Here is a 20,016-nt window from a genome sequence, read left to right on the forward strand (position 1 = left end):
TGTGCTCACCCCACCTCCCGTTTGTTCCCTGAGCCTTGGCATCATCTTACTCACCACGGGCGAGGCAGGCTGTAGCTGTAAGATGACAGCTGAGGCGTGCTGGAACCTGCGTTGAGGGGTGTGGGACAGGCCCTCGGGATATCCATTGTGAGGCCCAGCGTCTGGCGTGGGAGGGTGACAATGCTGAGTGCTGCCAGGCTTGTGCAGGTTGGCAGTGGGGCACTGGAGAGGCAGGGTGGGTGTGACTGGGCCTAATGGCGTGGCGTGGCCTTCGGGGCTGGGCTGCAGAGCCACGCTCGGAGGGACTGAGGCGAGCTGGGGGTGGGGCTGGGCTTGGAGTGCGGGCCGTGACTGCTGGGGCTGCTGCTGCAGCGGCTGTGGTTGCTGCTGCTGCTGGATCACAAACTGGGGCTGCAGGTGCTTTGAAGATGGCTGCGGGAGGAGCTGGTGTGGCTGCAGCTGAGTGTAGGCTGAAGGGGGAGAAACCAGGGTGGGTGCTGTGGCTTGGCCTCATCTTCTGCTGTGCCCCCCAACTGTGCCCCCTCCCACAGCCACATGAAGAAGGCGTCCCAAACCCAGTGTCTCCTGCTCTCGCCTTTCACCGAGAGCCTGGCGTGGTCCCTGCCGTGGCCCACTATCTCTCTGTGTGTCCTTGCTTTCTTCCTATGCCGAAATCCTGGACCTTTGGCTGTCCCTAAAGCCCAATGCAAAACTCACCTCCTCTACGAAGGCTTCTTTGATCATTCCAGCCAGCTGTTCAGAGAAACACTGGGCTCTCTGGTGTGCCGTGTCCTCCCTCTCCTCCATGCCCTTCCCTTGCTTTCCCCCATGGCTCCAATACATGCAGCCTTGCATCGCCTGGCCTGGCTCTGTCTGGCTAGCTCTCGGACACCCTCCGGCTCTGCTCAGGCTGGCCTCCTCCAGCAAGCGCCCATCGCGCACAGTGGGCCTCGGACTGTGGCAGGAGGCAGACCAGGGCTGCACTATCACACCAGGGCCTTCTGTTACATAGTAGGGGACCGTGGGATGAAAAAAAATACTGTGTGAATAAAATGAGAGAGAATGACATCATGTGCACGGTACAGTGCCTGGCACATAGTCCTGTTCAATCATTTCTAGCTATAATGAAAATTATTGGGTTCTGAAAGTATCCTGGGCTTCCCTCTATCATAATAAGGTGTGGCCTCTGATTGTTTCTTAGTTATCTTCCCTTCCAGATCATGAGCACCTTGGCGTCAAAACTATCATGTATCTCTTTATCCAGAACCTCGCACAGTGGCTGACATTAGGTGGGTGCTAAGGAAGTAAACTTATTACCCTGGAGTGGAATTCAGTTGTTGCCATTTGCTGCTAGCCTTTTCTTCTGCCATTTTAACCAGGCTGACTCTTTGAGGTAAAGATTCTTATACTTTTTAGTAAATCCCTGTGTCTCGCTCATGCCGTGGACGCAGTAGGATTTCAGGAGATTCAGCTCAGATACCGATTGTCCTCACACCGCTCACTCTCTCTGGTGGCATCCAGGCCAGCTTAGCCTGAGGGCGGCTCAGCTGAAAGTGGCCCTGCACAGAGGGCCCCAGCTGGAGAGCCAGCAGAGACGGGCTGTGCCGTGCAAGCACACGGGCCACCGTGGGACGCTCACAAACAGAGTTTTACAGCCAAAAGCTCCCAGCCAATGAGGATGAAGGCAAAGTCTGGGTCCTGAGCTAACATTTAGAAAGGATCCTGTGATGCTTACAGGAGCAAAGTAGGCAGAATTCAAACGGAGTCAGGGGAGGGACCTTCTTCCTTGAATTTTGTCTATTTACATGTAAGTTTCCAACTATCTCATCACAGCCCAGCATGGAGTTCCAAGCAGAACACCAAGAGGGATGGAAAAGAAAGGCCAGAAACAAGAGGCGTTAAGGAAAAACAAAGTGGTCCTTGGTGATTGAGGGCAGAGAGAGAGGGAACGCGGGCGGCCCACAGGGCTGCAGTGGGGATGTCAGTCAATGATGAAAGAGGGAAACTTGGGTGGTGATGAGGATTTGAGAGAAAGGTGTTGAGTTTGAGGTGATGGTAGAACATCCAAATGGAAGTTGCCAGCAGGCATTTGGTGATTATAAGTGGCCTTTGACCCCAACCTAAGCCTTGATCCCAATTCCACACTGAATAGCACAAACCTAACAATCACGGAGAAACTGTTAATCAGGCAAGCTTTACAATCAGGAATGTTTAAGATAACTGTTGATAAGGCACCTGAGATATTGGAGGCTCTGGAAGCAAAAGAGATCTGAGGAATGATGCTTAACCTCACAGAAAACTCAAGTGACACCTTTTCTCTTATTACAAAACCATAAATTCCTGGGCTGGGAGCAGAGCCACTCCAGGTGCTGCCCATCAGAGGTGACAGTCAGAGACGGTGCAGGTCCGAGGAGCGAAGAGGGTCAGTGGCCTGGCCCACCACTCCCTGGCCGTGTGGCCTGAGCTGGGTCCCTCTCCTCACAGGGCTTCAGAGTTTTTATCTGGGAAACAAGCGGCTTGGTGACCACATAAGTCTCTTTCAGTTTTACAATTTGATGGGAGTAGCTATCACAGAAAATAGTTTAAAATTCAGGATTTGTAAGGTGAAAAAAAAAAAAGAGAGAGAGAAAAGGTTCTAGATCTATAGAGCATAAACAACAATAGTGAGGAACAACACGTGTTTGTTTACTAAGATTGGGAGGGGCACCTGCTGGTGCCCCCGCCCTCCATCCCTGGGCTCCCCTCATTTCCGCCTCTCGCCCCCGTCCCATGCTGCTCATGGAAATCCAAAGGCAACTGTTTTAGGACAAATGATGCCAGTATGTGCCAAGGCTGTAAACAAAGCTCATGAAAGCTGAGATAAGTGATAAGTTCATAGGTCAAAGATACCAAGGTATTTTGGGTGGAGTATATATCCTTAACATTTGACATTGATAAAAAGCAAATGCCACAGATTAACTCCAGCATTATTCTGGGTCAAAGACCTTATATTCAAAGTTTTGCAATAACTTTCTAATGGGTCTTCCTGATTCTAGTTTCTCCTCTCTATAGACCACCTTATAGATGATTGTGAATTAATCTTCCCAGTGCACAGATCTGATCCCTGATTAGAAGCCATGAAGGATTCCCCTTTGTCTGCAGTTGTCTAAAGCCCCTGCTGTTTAATATCTTTTTACTACACAAATGAACCTTTTAATTTTTATTATTTCTTTGATCCAAGCAACCTTTACTGCTTACTGTCCCCTGTATGGAGTTGATGTCTTGCCTCACATTGTCTAGAATGCCACAGATAAAATGCTTGTCATCCTTTCCCTGCCTTTGCAGACAATAGCTGCTCAGGGGCCTCTGCTTTGCAGTGCTCTCAGAGACGCAGTGATTCCAGCAACGTGGGCTCTAGGGTCAGAATGCTTGGATTTGAACCCCAGTTCCCCTGGACCAGCAGTGAGATGCTGGCTGGCAAGTTACTTGACCTCTCTGTGCCTCTGTGTCTTCACCTTTAAAAGGGTAATACCTATCTCAGAGTCATTTCACTTATCGCCTTTAGTTGGCAGAATTGATGGGATTCGCCTGTTTCCTTCAAAGCATCTTGAATGTCGTGGATGCTCAATCAGCATTGCTGAACGGACGGACGGATGGATGGACGGACGGACGGACGGACGGATGGATGGATGAGAAACATGGTGGGGCTCCAGCTTGTTTATCTCACAAAACTCATCCTCTCCAGAGCCAGAACAGGGGGGAGTGGGTGGAGCCCCACAGACCACTTTGGTTTTTTCAGTATCCTGGTTTACTGAAGGCCGTCCTCCTGTCCAGCCTCTGCTCACTGCCCTCCTGCACTGCCCCTCAACCCACCCTCAAGGCCCTGCTCCTTGTGCGTAAACATCACACTCCCTTGTGCCTTTTTGGCCTTGGTTTCAGTGCTTCCATTTTCTGCAGTGCCCTCCCTCTGCTTCAGGGATCTACGGCATAGGCTTCTTTGGCCCAGGCTCAGCTCCTGTTTTCTTCCTCTTCACTTTAACCCTCAATTGTGAGTTTCCCCTCAGAATTCCTGACTGTTTTTATTGTTTTTTTTTTTTAATTCACTTGTGGTTTAATGTGTACTATCTTGTACGTGTATTTCATTGATACTTAACAAATTAATTGTTGTTCCCCCACCTCCCATTTTACCATCTTTTGAATGGGATGCATACACAGTGGATGCTGTTGGTTTAATTGGCAGGGTTTCTCTTCCTTAGAGTTAAAAAAATAATGGTGGATCTTACAATCAGTGGTGTCTTAGATGAAATTAAACGGGAATACTTTCTTTTGTGTGTTTATTTCTTATCCACCCAACGAGCCTGCATGTTTTTTCAGCCAAAGATGTCTTACGCGTATTTTTTAAAAAATTAAAATGGTTTGAATTCACCTGGAAGGTTTTTATGTTTCTTTTCTCTTCCGCATTGTCCAACATAATACCCTACATGTTTGCAGGTGCTTAGCAAACGTTTGCTGCTGATCGTGGTGAGACCCATGAATCTTCTCCCATGCCCAGCCCTCCCAGCTCAGTTAGGGGTGGTGAAGGAGGGCATTTCCCACTGGAGCCATGACACCAGACGTGGCCGCATCCCTCTTCCCTACAGCTACAATGGGGCATATATGTTTATGAAATTAAGGCACAGAAATGTCTCTGGATCTCCCTTCGTTTTTCCTAAGGTCCAACGCTTTCATTTCTTCCCTGCACCCATTTTGGCTCCCCACCCCTGTTGCTGAAAAGTTCATCCCTTCTAAGGATCAGCGGGCCGGTTCTGCGGGACCTCAGCCGCAGCTTTGGAAGGCCTCCTCAGCCCTTTCTGCAGTGGAGCAGAGGAGGGACAGGCCTGGGGCCTGTGTGCCTTAGGGCCCAGCTAAAAGGAGAGACTCTAGGGAATGGTCTGGTGCTCTAACTTTGAACAGCCTCTTTAGAATCTGTAGAGGCCAAGCCCTGTTCCCAAATCACTGGTTGTTAGCAACGGGAGGATTAAAGTCCTCCAGGCAGGAGGGCTGACTACGCGGGATTACCGACACGCCCCTTCACGGGTGCCCACTCTGAATTGATCAATAATGGATCTCTATTGATCTCAATTCAAGTAGGCAGGAAACAGCTCACCATCCCAGAAATGCTGGGCCTCTTGTGCCAGAATATATGGGAGCTGTAAGCATCCCAGTCAATAATTGATGAGAGTCTGGAGCTGCCGGCAGGACTGCGGAGCGAGGCTGCCTGCAAGAGAGGCATGGCGTTCCTCCCTCACAGGAATGTTATTACCTACTGCTGTCCAGGGTTTAGGACGTTGAGTGAAAAGATACTGTCAACCATTCACTCGCTCAATAAACATTAATAAGCACCCACTACAGACCAGGTGCTATGTTTGGTGCCGGCTAAAACATGGTCCCTAGAATAGACAACAGTTTAGTCAAGGAGACAGCTGGTAAACAGATTCTCTCAGCATAACATGGTAAATGTTATGAAAGGAGATGAGCACAGAATGCTGAGAACATAGAAGAGGGGACTCAGCTTGGGAAGGAGAGCGGGGGAGGTTTCCCCAATGAAGTGTTTAGCACCAGAGTCAGGACGATGACGAAAGGAGCAGCGTGTGGGAAGACTTGGAGGTATAAGTCGCCATGGTGCACTCAGAAACCTGTAGGGCACTCCTACAGCTGAAGCAAGGGCGTCCAAAAGAGAAAGCGAGAAGAGGAGGCAACTGGAGGTTGGGTCTAACCGATGCTAGCGCCCTCAGGGGCTGCTCATCCCCAAAGACGTCTCATGTTATCAGGCCTCAGGGGGTGACTGAGATTGAGGTTGACTCAAGAAGTCAGAGTCCAATACACATAGATACAGAAGCTCCTTTTAGGAAAACTGAAAGCAGTAGCCGCATGCATTTTCCGGGATGCAGTCCCTCTGGGCTGAGGGTTGGGAGGAATACGAGTGGGGAAGGAGAGTGAAGGGAAGTTTCTCTGTAAGAGGGAAGTGGGTTATGAAAACAGGGTTGCCAAGCAGGGGCACTCTGAGGCGGTCTGCCTATGCTTTCCTGTCTTTAGGGCTGCTCTGCAGCCACCTGGCAACACTTCCAAATACCCTCTGTGAGCGGGATTCCTTATGAGGCAGCTTGGAGCATTTAAAAAGGAAACTACCCCATCGTTGGCAGAGGGATGATAGGCAGGACAGCGTTAGCGGCTGCAGGTATGGGTTTTAGCGTCAGATGGATCTGCTTTGAATCTTGTTCTGTCACCTGTAGGCTGTGCAGCCTTAGACAACATGCTTAACCTCTCTGAATGTTAATTTCCTGTCCTGCAAATGGTGATACATACTATGTTGAGAAGTTGCCAGAATCAAATGGAATATTATGTTTAAACCACAAAGATGTTTACTGCCTTTGTCCATACCTAGTAGGTGCTCAATAAATGGTAGCTATTCTTAAAAATACTTCCCGCTTTTGTATGTTGCTTTGAACTCCTCAAGGCATTTTTATAATTTGAGTTTCATGTATTCCTTACAATAAGCCTCTGAGGCAAATGGGCAGTGTTCTCATTTTATAACAAAAACTGAGAGTGCTTTCCAAGTGACTTCTACAATGCAGCCAGTTAAGGGAAAATCAGCTATATTTGACAGGTGAAGCATGTTGCGTTGCGTGTGACAAATGCTCAAAAAACGCTGCTGGTTGAGTGAATAATAGAAGTCAATAAGTACAAGTGGAAAAAGCAAGCCCTGGAGGGTGAGTTGGAGGCCACTGAGAACTTTAGAGGTGATCTTGGTGGGATAGATGATGGAAGGGGAGTGTTGGGCCAGCAGGTGAGAGGTAAAAGGTATGTGACCGGTCAAATAAGTCATAAAGGAGCGGGAACAGGGAGAAGAGGCCAAGGATCTGTGGGAGGAAGCCATGGCAATTCCAGCGGTTCAATGGGCAATGCGAGCAGCATCCTGAAGGGCCACCTGGAGTCAATCAGTTCATCAGAAGTTATTACGTGCTATTATATTGAGTTTCTCCTCTAGACTGGGCAGCGCAGCTGATAAAGTAGGAGATAAAGACACAGTGAAGGGTTTCTAACCAGGGGAGACTGTCTCTGAGGAAGATGGTTCTAGCAGCTGTGCACAGGGCGCCCGGGCCACCCATCTGTTAGGCCTGCCGTGAGCCTGCTCTGTGCGGGTCGCCTTTGCAGGCCAGCTCGTTCATCTTCAGAGCCGGTGGCAAATATAATCACCTTTGTTTTATAAATGAAGAAACTGATGTTTACAGAGATTAAGTAACTTGACGAGGGCCATAAAACTCGTAAGCGATAAAGCTGGAGCCTGACACCAGGTCTAAGTCCAAAGCTTGTGCTTCTACCATTATAACACTCTCCCCCATGGGGAAGGAAAATCAAGTCAAAATAAGCCTGAGACTGGGAGCCTGGGGTGCAGGGATCCCTCATGACTGTGAGCAGCAGTCAGGAGCTGGGAAAGGGGGCCTTTCCACAGCGGGAGGCTTCTGGGGTTTTGCTTTAGTTTTCTTTATGAATTTTCCAGATTTTAAACATGTGGATTCAGGTGGGGTGATGTATCCAAGTGGGAATATCCTATCAATGGCTGGCGGCCTATGGGGAAAGAGGAGGAGGGCAGGGATGGATGCATACTGGGAAGTCGCCTGTGGACAGGCGGTTGGGTTTCGAAATCTAAGACAGACAAGCTCATCTGGGGGCTACATAAGTGGTGGACTAAAAGACAAGGGAGAGAGGGAAAAAGGTCTTTTGGGGGTCCCATCGCCAATGACGGTGGGACAGGGATAGGGAAAGAGGAGCAGGTCCTACCTACATGAACAGATGGTCACAGGCACAAACGGCCTCTCTGGGTGTAGGTACTTCCCAGTGCCAGCTGAGATAATCCTCCTTCTGTTCCGTTCTTGGAACTTACTCATTTTTCAAGGTACAACTCAAATTTCCACAACCCCTATTGGAATTTAAACATGCTCGTCTCTCTAACTCCCATATGGTTAGCGTTATGTTTGGCATTTAATAGATGCTTAACGAATATTTGTTGAGCTGAACTGAACAATTATTAGGAGAAAAACTACCTGGGGATGGCAGTTATTTTTTCTGAGCCATATCTTCTTCATTTGTGAGATGAAATAATCATTGGATTAAATGAGATATACAGGTAAGGCATTTAGTACAGTGCCTGGAATATGATTGTTCATTAACTGGAATTACTATTACTAGCTGGCAGCAACCATGGCAGTAATATACATAAAAGGAGCCTAGGATAAAGAATTTCAGGAATGAAGGAATATGCTCATCAGTTCACAGGTCCTTTGTGTATCACAGTTGTACCTCTCTCTCTCCCTTTCTCTCGTGCACACCAATGGGGAGGGACACTATTAAGCAAAATATAAAACCCCACTGATATCCCATGAAATTTTGATTCCAGCTAGATAACAGGCCCACCTGCATGTTTCTTTTTCTTCTTTTTTTTAAATTGGATTTTGTAAGTAAAAATGTGTCTACGCCACCGTTTGGCAGCTGCTTCAGGAGGGAAATATGGTCCCCGAGATCCCTGGAATCAGCAAGCATCCCATTGTCTAGCCTATCACAGACAGAAATCACTACTCCCTGACACAGAATCCTCTCTGTGATAAAAAACAAAGCTGCTGTGTGGCAGGCCTTTCCAACAGAGAATTCTCTCTCCTCCACGAGACCTGAGGAGGGATGAAGAAACAGAACAAAGACCTGGCATCTGCGGCACAATTGTGTGAAAAGGGCGCAGGCTTTTCAACGCCCAGGCAGTTGCCTTTTGTCGCAGCATGTCCCTCCTGGTCAGCGACTTTCTCCTCACTTTTGGGCCTGAGTGTGCACCCAAGGCCTCCATCCACTAGAATGAGAACTCCAAGAACCGAGCCTCCCGCCGGGAGCTGGGCCCGACTCCCTTAGGCCTGGGTTTCCCTGAAGGCCAGGCCCCGGGGACCTTGCCGCCTGCCCCTCCTCTGCCGGCCCTGGCTCAGCACTCCAGTCACCAAGAAGCCCAGCCTCTTAGGCTCTGCTCTCCACCCCTCCCTCCCCTCCCCCACCCACCAACCCACCCCTTTTCAGGGCTTAAGGGACCTTTTCTATTTGCAGAGCCTAAAGAGGCCGGTTGCCAAGGTGACAGGAGCAGGAACAGCAGGGAGCTTGCCATGGGGGAGGGGCTTTGCCCCCAAACAGCTGTCAGTGGGAGCAGTCCCAGCTGGGACTAGAGCGCCTGCCTGCGCTGGGAGGAAACAGCCCCCAGGAGAACACATTGCCCTCTGCCGTACTCCCCCCACGGCCCCGCCCCCCAACAAGTCTCCACTGGTTACTTTCCCTGGGGGCAGCCAGCCAGCCAGCCAGCTCAAAAAATGCTCCAATAACCGACAAAAACGCTCTGTGCTCTCTGCTCCCCCACCCACGCGTGCGCGCATGCTCTGATCACTCCATTCACAGTGGGTTGGCTGGGCAGGAGGCCAGGAGTTACCTCTGCCTGGGGAGGTGTGGAGCCAGGGCAGGTGCTGCTCCAGGCGGCCCTACTCCCCCATCAGGTCAGAAGGGTTCAGTCTTTTTTTTTTTTTTTTTTTTTTTTTTGGTTTTTTGTTCCCGAGGCCCAGAGAGGATCTGCTGTATCCTAAACCTCCCCGCTGTCATCCATTTGGGAGGTGGGGGTGGGGGAGTGGAACCATGGGGTTTACAGAGAGGAAGGGGAGAAGAAAGGAAGAATAGGAGGGGCCAGTGGGAGGCAGGACCAATGCAAAGCCTACTGATTTCTGTCTCTGGGGAGAGGGTCTTTGTGGTCTGCAGCTGCTCCATAGAAAGTTCCGTGGAGCCCCTGGTCTCTGTACTGCCTATAGCCACATACTGTTAGTTCCAGGCCACACTTGGGGCCCTGGTCCTCAGCTTGTAACTCACCTGCATCCACCCTGACCAGGCTCAAGAGAAGAGAGCCCCCTACTAGACTCTGTAAACCCTAGAAGAACCTTAGATCTGTCAGGCTCTTTGAGCTTTGGGTCAGAAATAAGAAAGGCCTAGGAAACTCCAAATTACTTGTAAGAACTGAGAGAGGTAAATATAGCTTGATGATTAAGAACCAGGATCTGACTCAGCCAGACGTGGAATTGGTTCCCACTTCTGCTCTAGGGTTTGTACATTGAATGAGTACGTAGAAGAAATGCTAACTTGGGGTCCCTGCTCTAGTTCAAGTTGCTGTCAACTCATGGTAAGAACCCTAGTCTTTACCCTTCTGAGCCTCAGTTTCTTTCTCCAAAAAAAGAAAGAGACTGGACTAATCTCTGGAGAGAGCAAAGCCAGACAGAGAGAAGCACATGGAGCCACAGGGCAGGGAGGCCTCTACAGGCTCTGCAGTGACCTGTGCAAGGCAGAGACTAACGCTTTGTCTTTGAAACCTCAAAAAGGTGAACAAAGGACTTTAATTCAGATTCCTCCCAGTGCACTGCCATAATGCGTGACTTGCACTTTCTCCTGTCTGTCCTAGACACCTTTGTTTACTCTGCCTGTTGAGTAAACCACTCATGCTTCAGGAGCCACGTGCCATTTCATCTGAGGGACAGCATCTCTGACCCATCCTGCCTGGGACTGAGATGACCATCTATGCTCGGTGCCTGCTTACCTTGTACTCATGCCCAGGATAGGATTTATGAAATGGAATGGAGTTGCTTATATAGCTGGCTCCCACCTTTTGACTGCACACTCCTTTAGGTAAGGAATTATATTTTTGACCACTTTTGTTAATTAGTAACAAGCATATAGTAGGTTCTGAAGAAAATAATAGATAGGATGGTAAAATGGCCTGGATGAGGACAGAGGGTCAGTGGTTGTCTCAGGGATGTGACCAGGGTGACTCTCTCTTTAATGCACAGCCACGTGGTCTACCGCTCTATCTAATTCTGTGCTGTAACAGTGTGGTCTTGTTCCCTAGACCAATAAGCCAGGCTTCGAGGGCCCTTGGCAGATTTTCACCACTAAGGATGGCTGATAGGAGGCAGTGCTGGGGGAATCCCAGCAGGCAGGGAAAGCGGTCTGGCCCCTGGGAGGGCTGAGTCACCTCCTTCCGAGACCTTGCCTCACAGATAACCTGCTGGATTGTTACTTTTTAAATCTGCTCTAGTTATTCTCAGGAGTGACCCTCACTGGCAGCCTTTCTTGGCTCTTCCCACCAAGGACAGCTAGTGCCTCGGTGTTCCTGCGGCACGCAGAGCTCACACGCTCATCACACGTGGCTGTCCCTCCAGGCTGCGCCCGCCGGGCGGGCCCGGCCTCAGTCTTAGTTATCTCTTCATACCCAGCACTGGGCACATAACTAGAAAAGAGTCATTAACAAATGTCTGTGGAATGATGAGAAAACAAACGTCCCACTTCCTCGTCTCCCTGTGTGGTCCTTACATGCCTCTGGCTAGCCCTGCCCTTTTTGCTGACTCTTAGAGAATTGCAAAATAGTCCCACTGCCAACCCCGCTCACTCAAGGTTAAGACCTATGATTGCATACTCTGAGGTTCACTGTTGTGCCCATTGTGAAGAAGGACTCATTTTTTCCAACTGATGTGGCTTCCTTCTTTAAAGCTGGATTAGAAGCATGAAACAGAGTAAGAGCCAAAGAACATCTCAAGGTTGGAAGAGGGGAGAGAGACACACACACGTGGCTGGCATCTTAGCATGTCCATGGGAAAAAGAAAAGGTTGACCGTTTTCCCTGGCCCATAGTCCTCCTGAGTTTCCTGGGACAGGAGCCTTCCTCCTGCGCCCTTACCTGGTGCAATGAGGGGATGCGCAGCCACCGCGGGCACCATCCGGCTGAGCCCAGCTCGGCCCTCCAAGCTCCCGGGCACGCTGCTGTTGCCATCTCCTTTCTTGAGTGGCTCCATCGCACTGTCAGTGAGGCCGGACTTGGCACCTGCGGGGGAACCCTGAGCAGTGTTTCTGCCCTGTGACGGTGCAGGCAGAGGCTGGCTACCGCCTGGCGTGGGTTTCAGGGCCAAGCTGGGCAGGACAGGCTGAGTGGGGGTAGGGCCCGAAGCTGCCGTAGCTGGTGTCTGCTGTGCTCGGAGGGTCAAGTTCTGTACCTGGAAAAGAGGGGTCTATAGGAGTCCAGAGAATGTGGGCGGGAGCAATGCCAGCACACAACTAAGATAGGGAAGGAGTTAGGGACGGATCCAGGAATGGCTGCACAGGACAGTGGGTTATAGAAACAGAGCGAAAGAGAGAGAGAATGAGTTAAGGGCTGAAAGAGAAACCAGGAGCAGGTAGAAGTTCAAAGAGGACAAGAAAGTGCTAGAGACTGGATCCAGTGGTAGAAGAAATGGAATTCTGAGAAGGGAAGACTTCCCAGGCTGGGGCAGGCCCAGGCAGGCAGGCCAGGCTTTGCCCCTTCTATTAATCCCCTTCTCCTCTCAACTGTGAAGATAGGATGCACGCCACTTAGAAGGAATTCCCAGGGACAGCAGGGCATGAGGCTTGCCACACTAATTAGGGCCAGGGCAAAACCGAAATTTAATGGGCCAGCAAGGCCACCAGGCAAAGGATTATTTTATCTTCAGAGTAAGGTTTTCTCCCTGTTGGGCCTGCTTATTCAGCCTGGTCCCTGGTGCCCTCTGCTGGATACACAGAGGCTGTGCCAGACTCCCATCTGAGAAATCGGACAACCTTGCTACTCCCGTGGTCCCCATTCTACAGCTGGGGATGGAGGAGGTGGGAGGGTGTTCCCCGCCCCGCTGCCCATAGAACCTTTACAGCCACAGTAGTATCTGTGCTCTCAGCAGGGGGTAGGAACCCAGGACTCATCTTTCCTCCCCCTTCCATGACATTTCCCTGATCCGCTAGTGTGTGTAATCAGAGTGAGATTTTTGACTTAAAAAGCAACAACAGCAGCAGAAGTTACACTGGGGAGGGACAAGTAAGGTGCAAAGGTAGCAAAGACCACCCGCTCATTCCTGGCAGTCACGCTTGCCTCAGCGTGCTGCTCTCTGGCTCCTGACCTGTGTTGCAGGAACAGAGTCAGGCGCAGGGAGGCCTTCTCAACGGGGAGTGACGGAGCAAGCCTGGGAGCACTGGGCTGTCCTGTCCCCCCCTGCTTCCCTAGGAGATCCCAGTCTTGCCAAAGATTCAAAGCTCCACCAGGGCCTGGGCCCATACCCAGTATCAGTACCCCTCTACGGGGTGCCCACCCCCCTGCCCTCCCACAAGCATGGAATCCTCACCTGGGCAGGGGTGGGGGGCCGGGCGGGGGAGCCAGTGCCGAGCTCAGGCTGCACAGTAGCGACGGTGGCCGTGGGCGTGAAGATGAGCTGAGGGGACAAAGGAACAGTGCCGCCTAGGCTCCTAGCTACCTGCACCAGGTTACCTGGCTGGGCCTGGAATCACAGGAAACGAGGTGCCTTTTACCTGCCCAATGTGGGCTCAGCCACAGGACAGAACAGCTTAGCCAGGGACCAGATATGGGGACATAGGGAGGCAGGAAAGGGAAGGAGTCCAAGGGGATCCCCTGAAAATCTCAAGAGGCTTGTGGCGTCCTGACCTAGGCTGGGCAGTGAAGGGGGTGGTGAGGGAGAGCCCCTCTGGGGCTGGACCCGAGTCAGCTTCACCGCAGAAGCCTCTGTGTGGAGCTCATCCTGGAGGGGACCTGCACTCGTAGGACTCCCTGTAGTCACTCCCTCCGCAGCATCCCAGGGAGCAGGGACCCTGGGCTGAGACGGATGCCCTAGGACCAGTGTCTAGGTCTAACCCACTTCTGACTCCAGGCTGGGGTCAGAACAGGGCTCAACTGCAGAAGGGATGATTTGGTCATTTTTCTGGTCAAACTTAGATGTGTGAGTGTGTGCACGAGCACACACATGTGTGCACAGACAACAGTGGTAGAGGAGGTGGAATGCCCTGGGCTTCATTCATGTCTGCACCTCCTCCCATGGGGTGCAGGCTATGTGATGGTCTCCATGTGACACTCCCACCCCTGCGAGCCTAGCTTGGCGTCAGCGTGGACATGTTGGTGTCCTGGGAGTGTGCTTTGGGGAGGGAGCCAGACAGGCTTCGGGACTCCAGCTGGGGCAGTGGAGTAGGGCAAGGCAATGAGTGAACTGAAGACAAAGGCAGGTTTGGGCAGTGTGACAATGTGGCTATCTGGTTGGTTCCCAGAGAAATGGAAGTCTATTCCACGCTGTGTGTCTAAGAGGCTAGTCCCTGGGAATGGAGCTGCATCTCAACAAACTCAGAGTCAGGAATGGAAGAGCAAGAGCAAGACCAGAAAAGATCCAAGTGTCAAATTCTGGGCACAGAAGCAAAGGGAGGGGTAGGATTGTACCATCTTCATGATAGTGTGTCAAGGAGCTCAAGGGAGAAATCTTCAGAATGGGGGACAGGAGGCTGGGCTGAGCCCAGGGTGGAGCCATTAGATGCTATTGTCTCTTAGGGGGCATGCTGCTATTTTCCCAGGAAATTCTTCTAAATCTTAGGAACCTCTAAAGTTCCTAAGGACCTCTGCAGCCCTTGGGGATGGGGTAAAGGAGAGATTTTAGGTATACATATCCAGGGCTGATGCTGCCCTGAGTGCGTTGGGCCCAAAAAAGCCCACCTGATTAACAAATGATAGGGTGACCCAGCTGGGAGGGCAGCAGAGACAGCAGCAGGTCCTGAATCTCGCTGCCACCTTCGCCATCTGAGCTGGGCACACCTTTGGCCCTTAACACCAAGAGGGAAGACCCCACTTCCCATTTCTGTAGAGTACGTGGCTGCTTGTGTGCCTGCTTATCTCACATGGCTAAGTGTACACACCATTTGGGCGAGAGCTGCAGCATTTTCTAGTCTAATTAATTTTAGGAAGTCGTTTCTGATAAGAAGAGGGCAATTCTGTTTCACTCTGGGGGCGGGGGAAGGAAAGGAGGCATCATGGGTAACTTTATTTCAGCTGGAACCCCACCTGTTCTTGAATCATTGAGCCTATACCAAAGCTCCCACTCAGCCTTCCAGGTGCCCCCTTATATATTCCACACTTATCTCTTGCCAGCTGTCCGCTAGTGCTTCTTCCCTTCCCTTTTCCAACCTCCCCATTTTCTAATCTCCCAGCTCCCGAATTCTCGGCCTTTTTCCCCTGGTCCACCTGAGCCATGGCCCAGGCTGGGTACTCACCATCTGTGCCCTCAGATACATCTGTGCTTGGCTTGCAGTCAGGGCCGGAGAAGATGTGTTGCCCAAGAGCACAGCCTGCTGGGCGATGCCCGAGGCCGTTGCTGAGTTGACACTCTGAGCCCGGTTGATGAACTGGGCTGCTGCTGGGGAGGCTGCCAGGTTGATCTGATGAGAGAGACACAGGCAGTAGGAAACAGAAGGGCCTCTTGGTAAACTCCGTGCCCTGCATTCCTTTCTTCCTCTCGCCCTCTTCTGTCCCTTGGTGGATTCAGCCTTCTTTAGAACCGTCATTTGTCCTTGGGCTCTGGATCTTCCCCAGCACCACCCCATCTCTGGCCTGCTAGACGGCTGCAGGGAGGACCCAATGACGAGAGAACTGAGCTAGGAACGGAGAGCCTTGGCATTGGAAAGGTAACAGGGAGTTATTAAAGGGTAAGCGTTAGGAAGAGGCACATACCTTTTTTTCTGGCAAGAGTAATTGAATCCAGTAATAGATTCTACCTGGCTAAGGATTCACCACAATGGGGTGTTGGGCAAGGAGGAAGGAGCTGGTCCTAGAGCTGTGGGGCCTGCCCGCAGCTCCCCTTCCTACTCACCGAGGATGACTGGGCTGGGGCCTGTGCAGACACGCTGCTGCTGGAGGTGCTCCCCTGTCTGTTGGCCACCAGGCTTGCCTAGAAAAGAACAGTTCTAATCACTCAAGTCCCAGGTCTCCCCTAATCACACTCCAGGCTTTCTCCTCCCAAGGAAGTGCTACAGGGCAGGGGTGAGGAGTCAGACCCCCATTCTGTCTCATCAGAGTGACCTTAAACAAGTGCCTCAGTTTCCCCTTTTATACAGGGAGCATAGTAACAGTGTCTACCTTGTAAGATTGCTAAAAGGATTGCGTGAGGCACAGCATTAACGTGTAAGCATGCAGATTGTCAGCTATGGTTATTAGCCAGGTTTCCAGCCCTCTCGGCCCTCCACTTCTCCCTGCTCTGTCATATCTGGGCCCCTGTGTGGAGGGTTGTGCTGCGGGGAGGGACATCCGGCCTACCCTCTCCCTTTGGCCACCTTCTTGTCACCCTTCAAGTGTCAGCAGAGAGGTCTTCCTTGGCCACTTAATCTAAGGTCTTCCTTGTTATTCAGTCCTAGTGGCCTCCTCTTTCACAGAGCTTATCACAATGAGATATTTACATATCTTGTTTCCTTCTATTTGGGTTTCTGTTTCCTGGCTGTCTCCCCACTATAAGCTCCAAGAAGACAGGGTCCACAGTATACTCAGTGCCTGACATACACTTTAGCATACAGTGGGTGCATAAAAAATTCTGTTAAATGAATGAATGAATGAATGAATGAATGAGTTTCCTCAGCCACTGATGGCGGACAGGCAAGCAGAATGGGCAGTGGCCTTCTCTGGTGGGCCTCCTTGACCCTCGGTCCCGTCCCTGTGGTGCAGTGACACAGTGAGGAAGGCCTCTGGTCCTCCTCCTTGTGCTGGGCAGGCTGAGAGCTCCAGCCTCTCCCCTCAGGAGCTGTGTGACCTCAGGCCAGGTGCTTAGTCTCCCAGAGCCTCTTTCTTCATCTGTCAGAGGATGCTGATGACAATTGCACCTACTGCACGGGGTTCTGTGAGGGTCCAGGGAGAGAAGGCAGGGAGCACGTGTGCAGCGCTCACTTCGTCTCTTAGTTCTGCAGCGAGCTCGCTGTGGATGGGCGGCATCCGCCCACTCCCTCATTCTTACCTGCTGCACGGCTGCCAGGCTCTGGAGCTGGGCGCTGCTGAGGTGCTGCTGCTGCAGGGCTGCCGTCTGCAGCATGAGGTGCTGCTGCTGCGCTGCGTACATCTGCTGCAGGTACTGGGCCGCGGTGCTGGGCTGCCTGTGCAGGGCCTGCTGGATCACCTGCGAGTGCGGGGGTGGGACAGACAGTGTTCTCAACAAGTGCACTACTCACCTCTGCAGACCCACCCCTTCTGCAACAATGCCTGCCCACCCCATCTCTCCCCAGCTGCTCAGAGACCGACACCAGGTTTGCGAACTCCGCAGCCAATCACCTCGCAGGGAGGAGGGGAAGACACCTCTGCCTTGTCTCGCCTGCATCTCTACGGCACACACATGCTTCCCAGAACTGTCTGCCCCTGTATTGGCTGCCCCCGTTGACTGCAAGGCAGCCCGCCACTGCTCTGAGTTACTCTCAGGGTGGTGGGGACGCTGAGGGAGACAGCAGCCCTTTGAGCCGCCAGTGACACTCTCCTTCCCCGCCCTTCTTCAGCCTCAGAATATGGTGATTGGAACATGGGGAAGATGATGACAGAGGGAACCAAAGCTAAATGAGGCAGAGAGAAGGAAAGGGGGCCTATTGTAGCCCAGGGAACACAGCAGTCAACTAAAGCTACTCAAGGGCAACACCCTCCCAGCTGGGGCCTCAGGGCAGACTTGGGCTGCTTCCCAGGGTCTCCCCTTGGCTGCTTGGAAAGTCCTACCAGTCCCTTAGAAGAAGGCCCCCTGGGGCTTGTAGAGCAGGCCAATGCCAAAAGGATGATGCATTTCTCTCTTATTTTTTCCCTTCCTCTCTCCATTGCTCCCTTTTTTGAGCCACCAACTCCTGTTCCCTGGCCTTACTGTCATTCCTGCCTTCCTGGTGGCACTGGACGAGCCACAGTCTTGGGGAAATGACAAAACACTGCTCTTTACTCTGACCCCTCCAAGAAAAGCGAAGCTTTCCCCCCAGCCCTGAATCCTCTGTCTTTTCTCATGAGCCCCGGAGATATTTCTCCTCCCTCTCCTCACCCGGTCACCCTCCTGCCATCTTTCCCCAACTTGATGCCCGGTATGAGCCCTGGCCAGGCCTTGGCCTACCTCCTGCCCTTAGCTCTGCTGAATCCCTGGCCGCGGGGCCACTCCCAGCCCTGGGTTCTGCCTCCAGCAAGGGAACCTCCAGTCTGGATCTCTCTGGCTTAGCGTGGTTTCTAGGCTGGTGGTCTAGGACTAAACAACCAGTGGGCTCAGATCTAGGATCTGGTGAAAACAGGAATCTGATTCACAGATTCTGCCCGGGCCCTCGGATCTGCCCAGATACCTCCACCCCATCCCAGTGCCTCCACATCCCTCCTTCTGAGTAGCCTCCCCTCTGAAGGGCCTGGTTTACATCAGCTCAGTTCTTTTTATTCCTGTTCTCCCCAGAACCCTGTCTCCTTATTCCCTTTATCTAAGCCTCTTCATTTTCATTAGACTCCAAAAAGTACCTCCCAGGAGTCCCGACAGCAGCAGCAGAGATACTGCGACTCCTCCTCACTAGAGGATGTAAGAGAGCCTGCGAGTTGGGGAGCAGCTGCCTGCAAAGCGCAACCATGGGCCATAGTATCTGCCAGGGCAGAAACCCCAAACCTCTGTTGTCTAGGTTGTGCTGAGGGGAAGCCGGGGGGAACATCCTAATGTCAGCTGCTAGAAACTACAGCTAAAATACCATGTGTGGCTGGGTTAGAGGAGGGACAGCAATGACGTGTACAGAAACCCTGGTTGTAAGTGTGAGGCAGAGCTAACTGTGAGGGGCAAGTTACTTGGATGGTACTTTCTTTAACTAGGTTTTTCAGGCCCTCTCACTGTCTGCTGTGGCTTCTCCTCCATCCCCTAATCTGGGCCTAGGGCCAAAGCAGGATGAGCCCACTGGCCTAGTACATCTGAGCTCTAACAGCAAAGCTACTTGGGGCAAACACTTCTTGGCTGCCGTCCCGCTTTTCTGCCTGTTTTGTCTGGAAACCTTGAACAGACATTGTAGTGATTAAGAACACAAGTTTTGGGGGAGAATTATGTTCAGCTTTTCTATCTTTATCCAAATGACTCAGACCAGTTACTGTCTTCTCTGAGGTTCCGTTTTCTGAATTGTGCCTGATAATAAGCATTCTCACAGCTGGAGGAGAAACCAAGTATGTAAAATGCTTCGTGCAGTGCTGGGAAAATAGCAGGTGGCAATACATAGCCACACCTGCGTTTTGGAACAGTGTATAATCACCTGGAAGGCTTCAGGGATGACACTTCGCAAACTGCCGCTTTAGGGAAGGAGGTAAAAAGTTGCAAAGACAGGATTGTTCTGGGGTTCATTTCTGGTCCTCTTTCAGAAACTTGTTTTTGTTACAGGGAACTGATCATTTAGATAGTGGGCCTAGGCTGCGGTTGAGCACCTCGCAGTCACTTTTTTTCTGTTTGTGATTTTTATGTGTCTGTTGCTTAGACTTTCACAGACCTATGTCCCCAAAGAAGCACTCTGGGGTCTGAATCAACAGGAAAGAAAGGCATTTCCAGGCCTGCTAGGTAGTCCCACCCTTGCCAAAATTTCTTGGTTGGACACATCTAGCTTCACTTCTCCTCTAACTGTGCACAGATTCCACACGCTGGTAATTCCACCAGACCACGCTGACATGTCCTCTTGGCGGATGACCAAGGAATTCAATCCAAGGTCAGCTGGACCCTCACCTGCACTGTTTGTCGGTCAGGAATGCCACTGTACACAGAAATCTGGGGCCCAGTGGGGCGGCCACTTCCTCCACTGCTGCTACTGACCCCGCTGGCACTGCTGGGGACACTGGCACTGCTAGATGTATGGGGGACCGGCAGCTCATTCTCCATGGCCTGTAGGATGGCAGAGTCAGGGCGTTCAGAGGGCGGAACAGCAGGCAGATGCTGGGAGGAAAAAGGCAGAAGTGAAATGTTAAAACATTTACTAGAGCAGGCACACTCATGCATGCGTTTCCCATCAGCCTGTGGGGGGACTGCTTCTGACACGAGGTCCTGAGACATACTTGTCCTCACAAGGACAGGGCCAGGCGGGTTCACTAGGTGAGATTCGCAGCCAGGTCTGCCTGCTTCTAAAGTCGATGGCCTGCTCATTCTGCTCCGGCGAAGGAGGC

The 20,016-nt window shown here is 51.6% G+C and overlaps 1 protein-coding gene across 1 annotated transcript in view; it reads right to left on the bottom strand.

The window, feature by feature from the left end:
• The window catches only part of PHC2 (polyhomeotic homolog 2), a 47,408-nt gene extending 27,673 nt beyond the window's left edge, over positions 1 to 19,735 (bottom strand). The window contains exons 1-7 of the mRNA XM_054571940.1: positions 19,583 to 19,735; positions 16,853 to 17,011; positions 15,722 to 15,799; positions 15,126 to 15,290; positions 13,205 to 13,291; positions 11,758 to 12,070; positions 55 to 470 (exon numbers count right to left, since the gene is read on the bottom strand). Coding sequence (XP_054427915.1) covers positions 55 to 470; positions 11,758 to 12,070; positions 13,205 to 13,291; positions 15,126 to 15,290; positions 15,722 to 15,799; positions 16,853 to 17,011; positions 19,583 to 19,735 — 1,371 coding nt within the window. The remainder of the gene's footprint in view (positions 1 to 54; positions 471 to 11,757; positions 12,071 to 13,204; positions 13,292 to 15,125; positions 15,291 to 15,721; positions 15,800 to 16,852; positions 17,012 to 19,582) is intronic.
• Positions 19,736 to 20,016: the final 281 nt, after the last annotated feature.

Source organism: Pteronotus mesoamericanus, unplaced genomic scaffold (assembly GCF_021234165.1).
Source record: "Pteronotus mesoamericanus isolate MK-2021 breed Mesoamerican mustached bat unplaced genomic scaffold, CSHL_Meso_final contig_221, whole genome shotgun sequence".
Classification (NCBI taxonomy): Eukaryota; Metazoa; Chordata; class Mammalia; order Chiroptera; family Mormoopidae; genus Pteronotus; species Pteronotus mesoamericanus.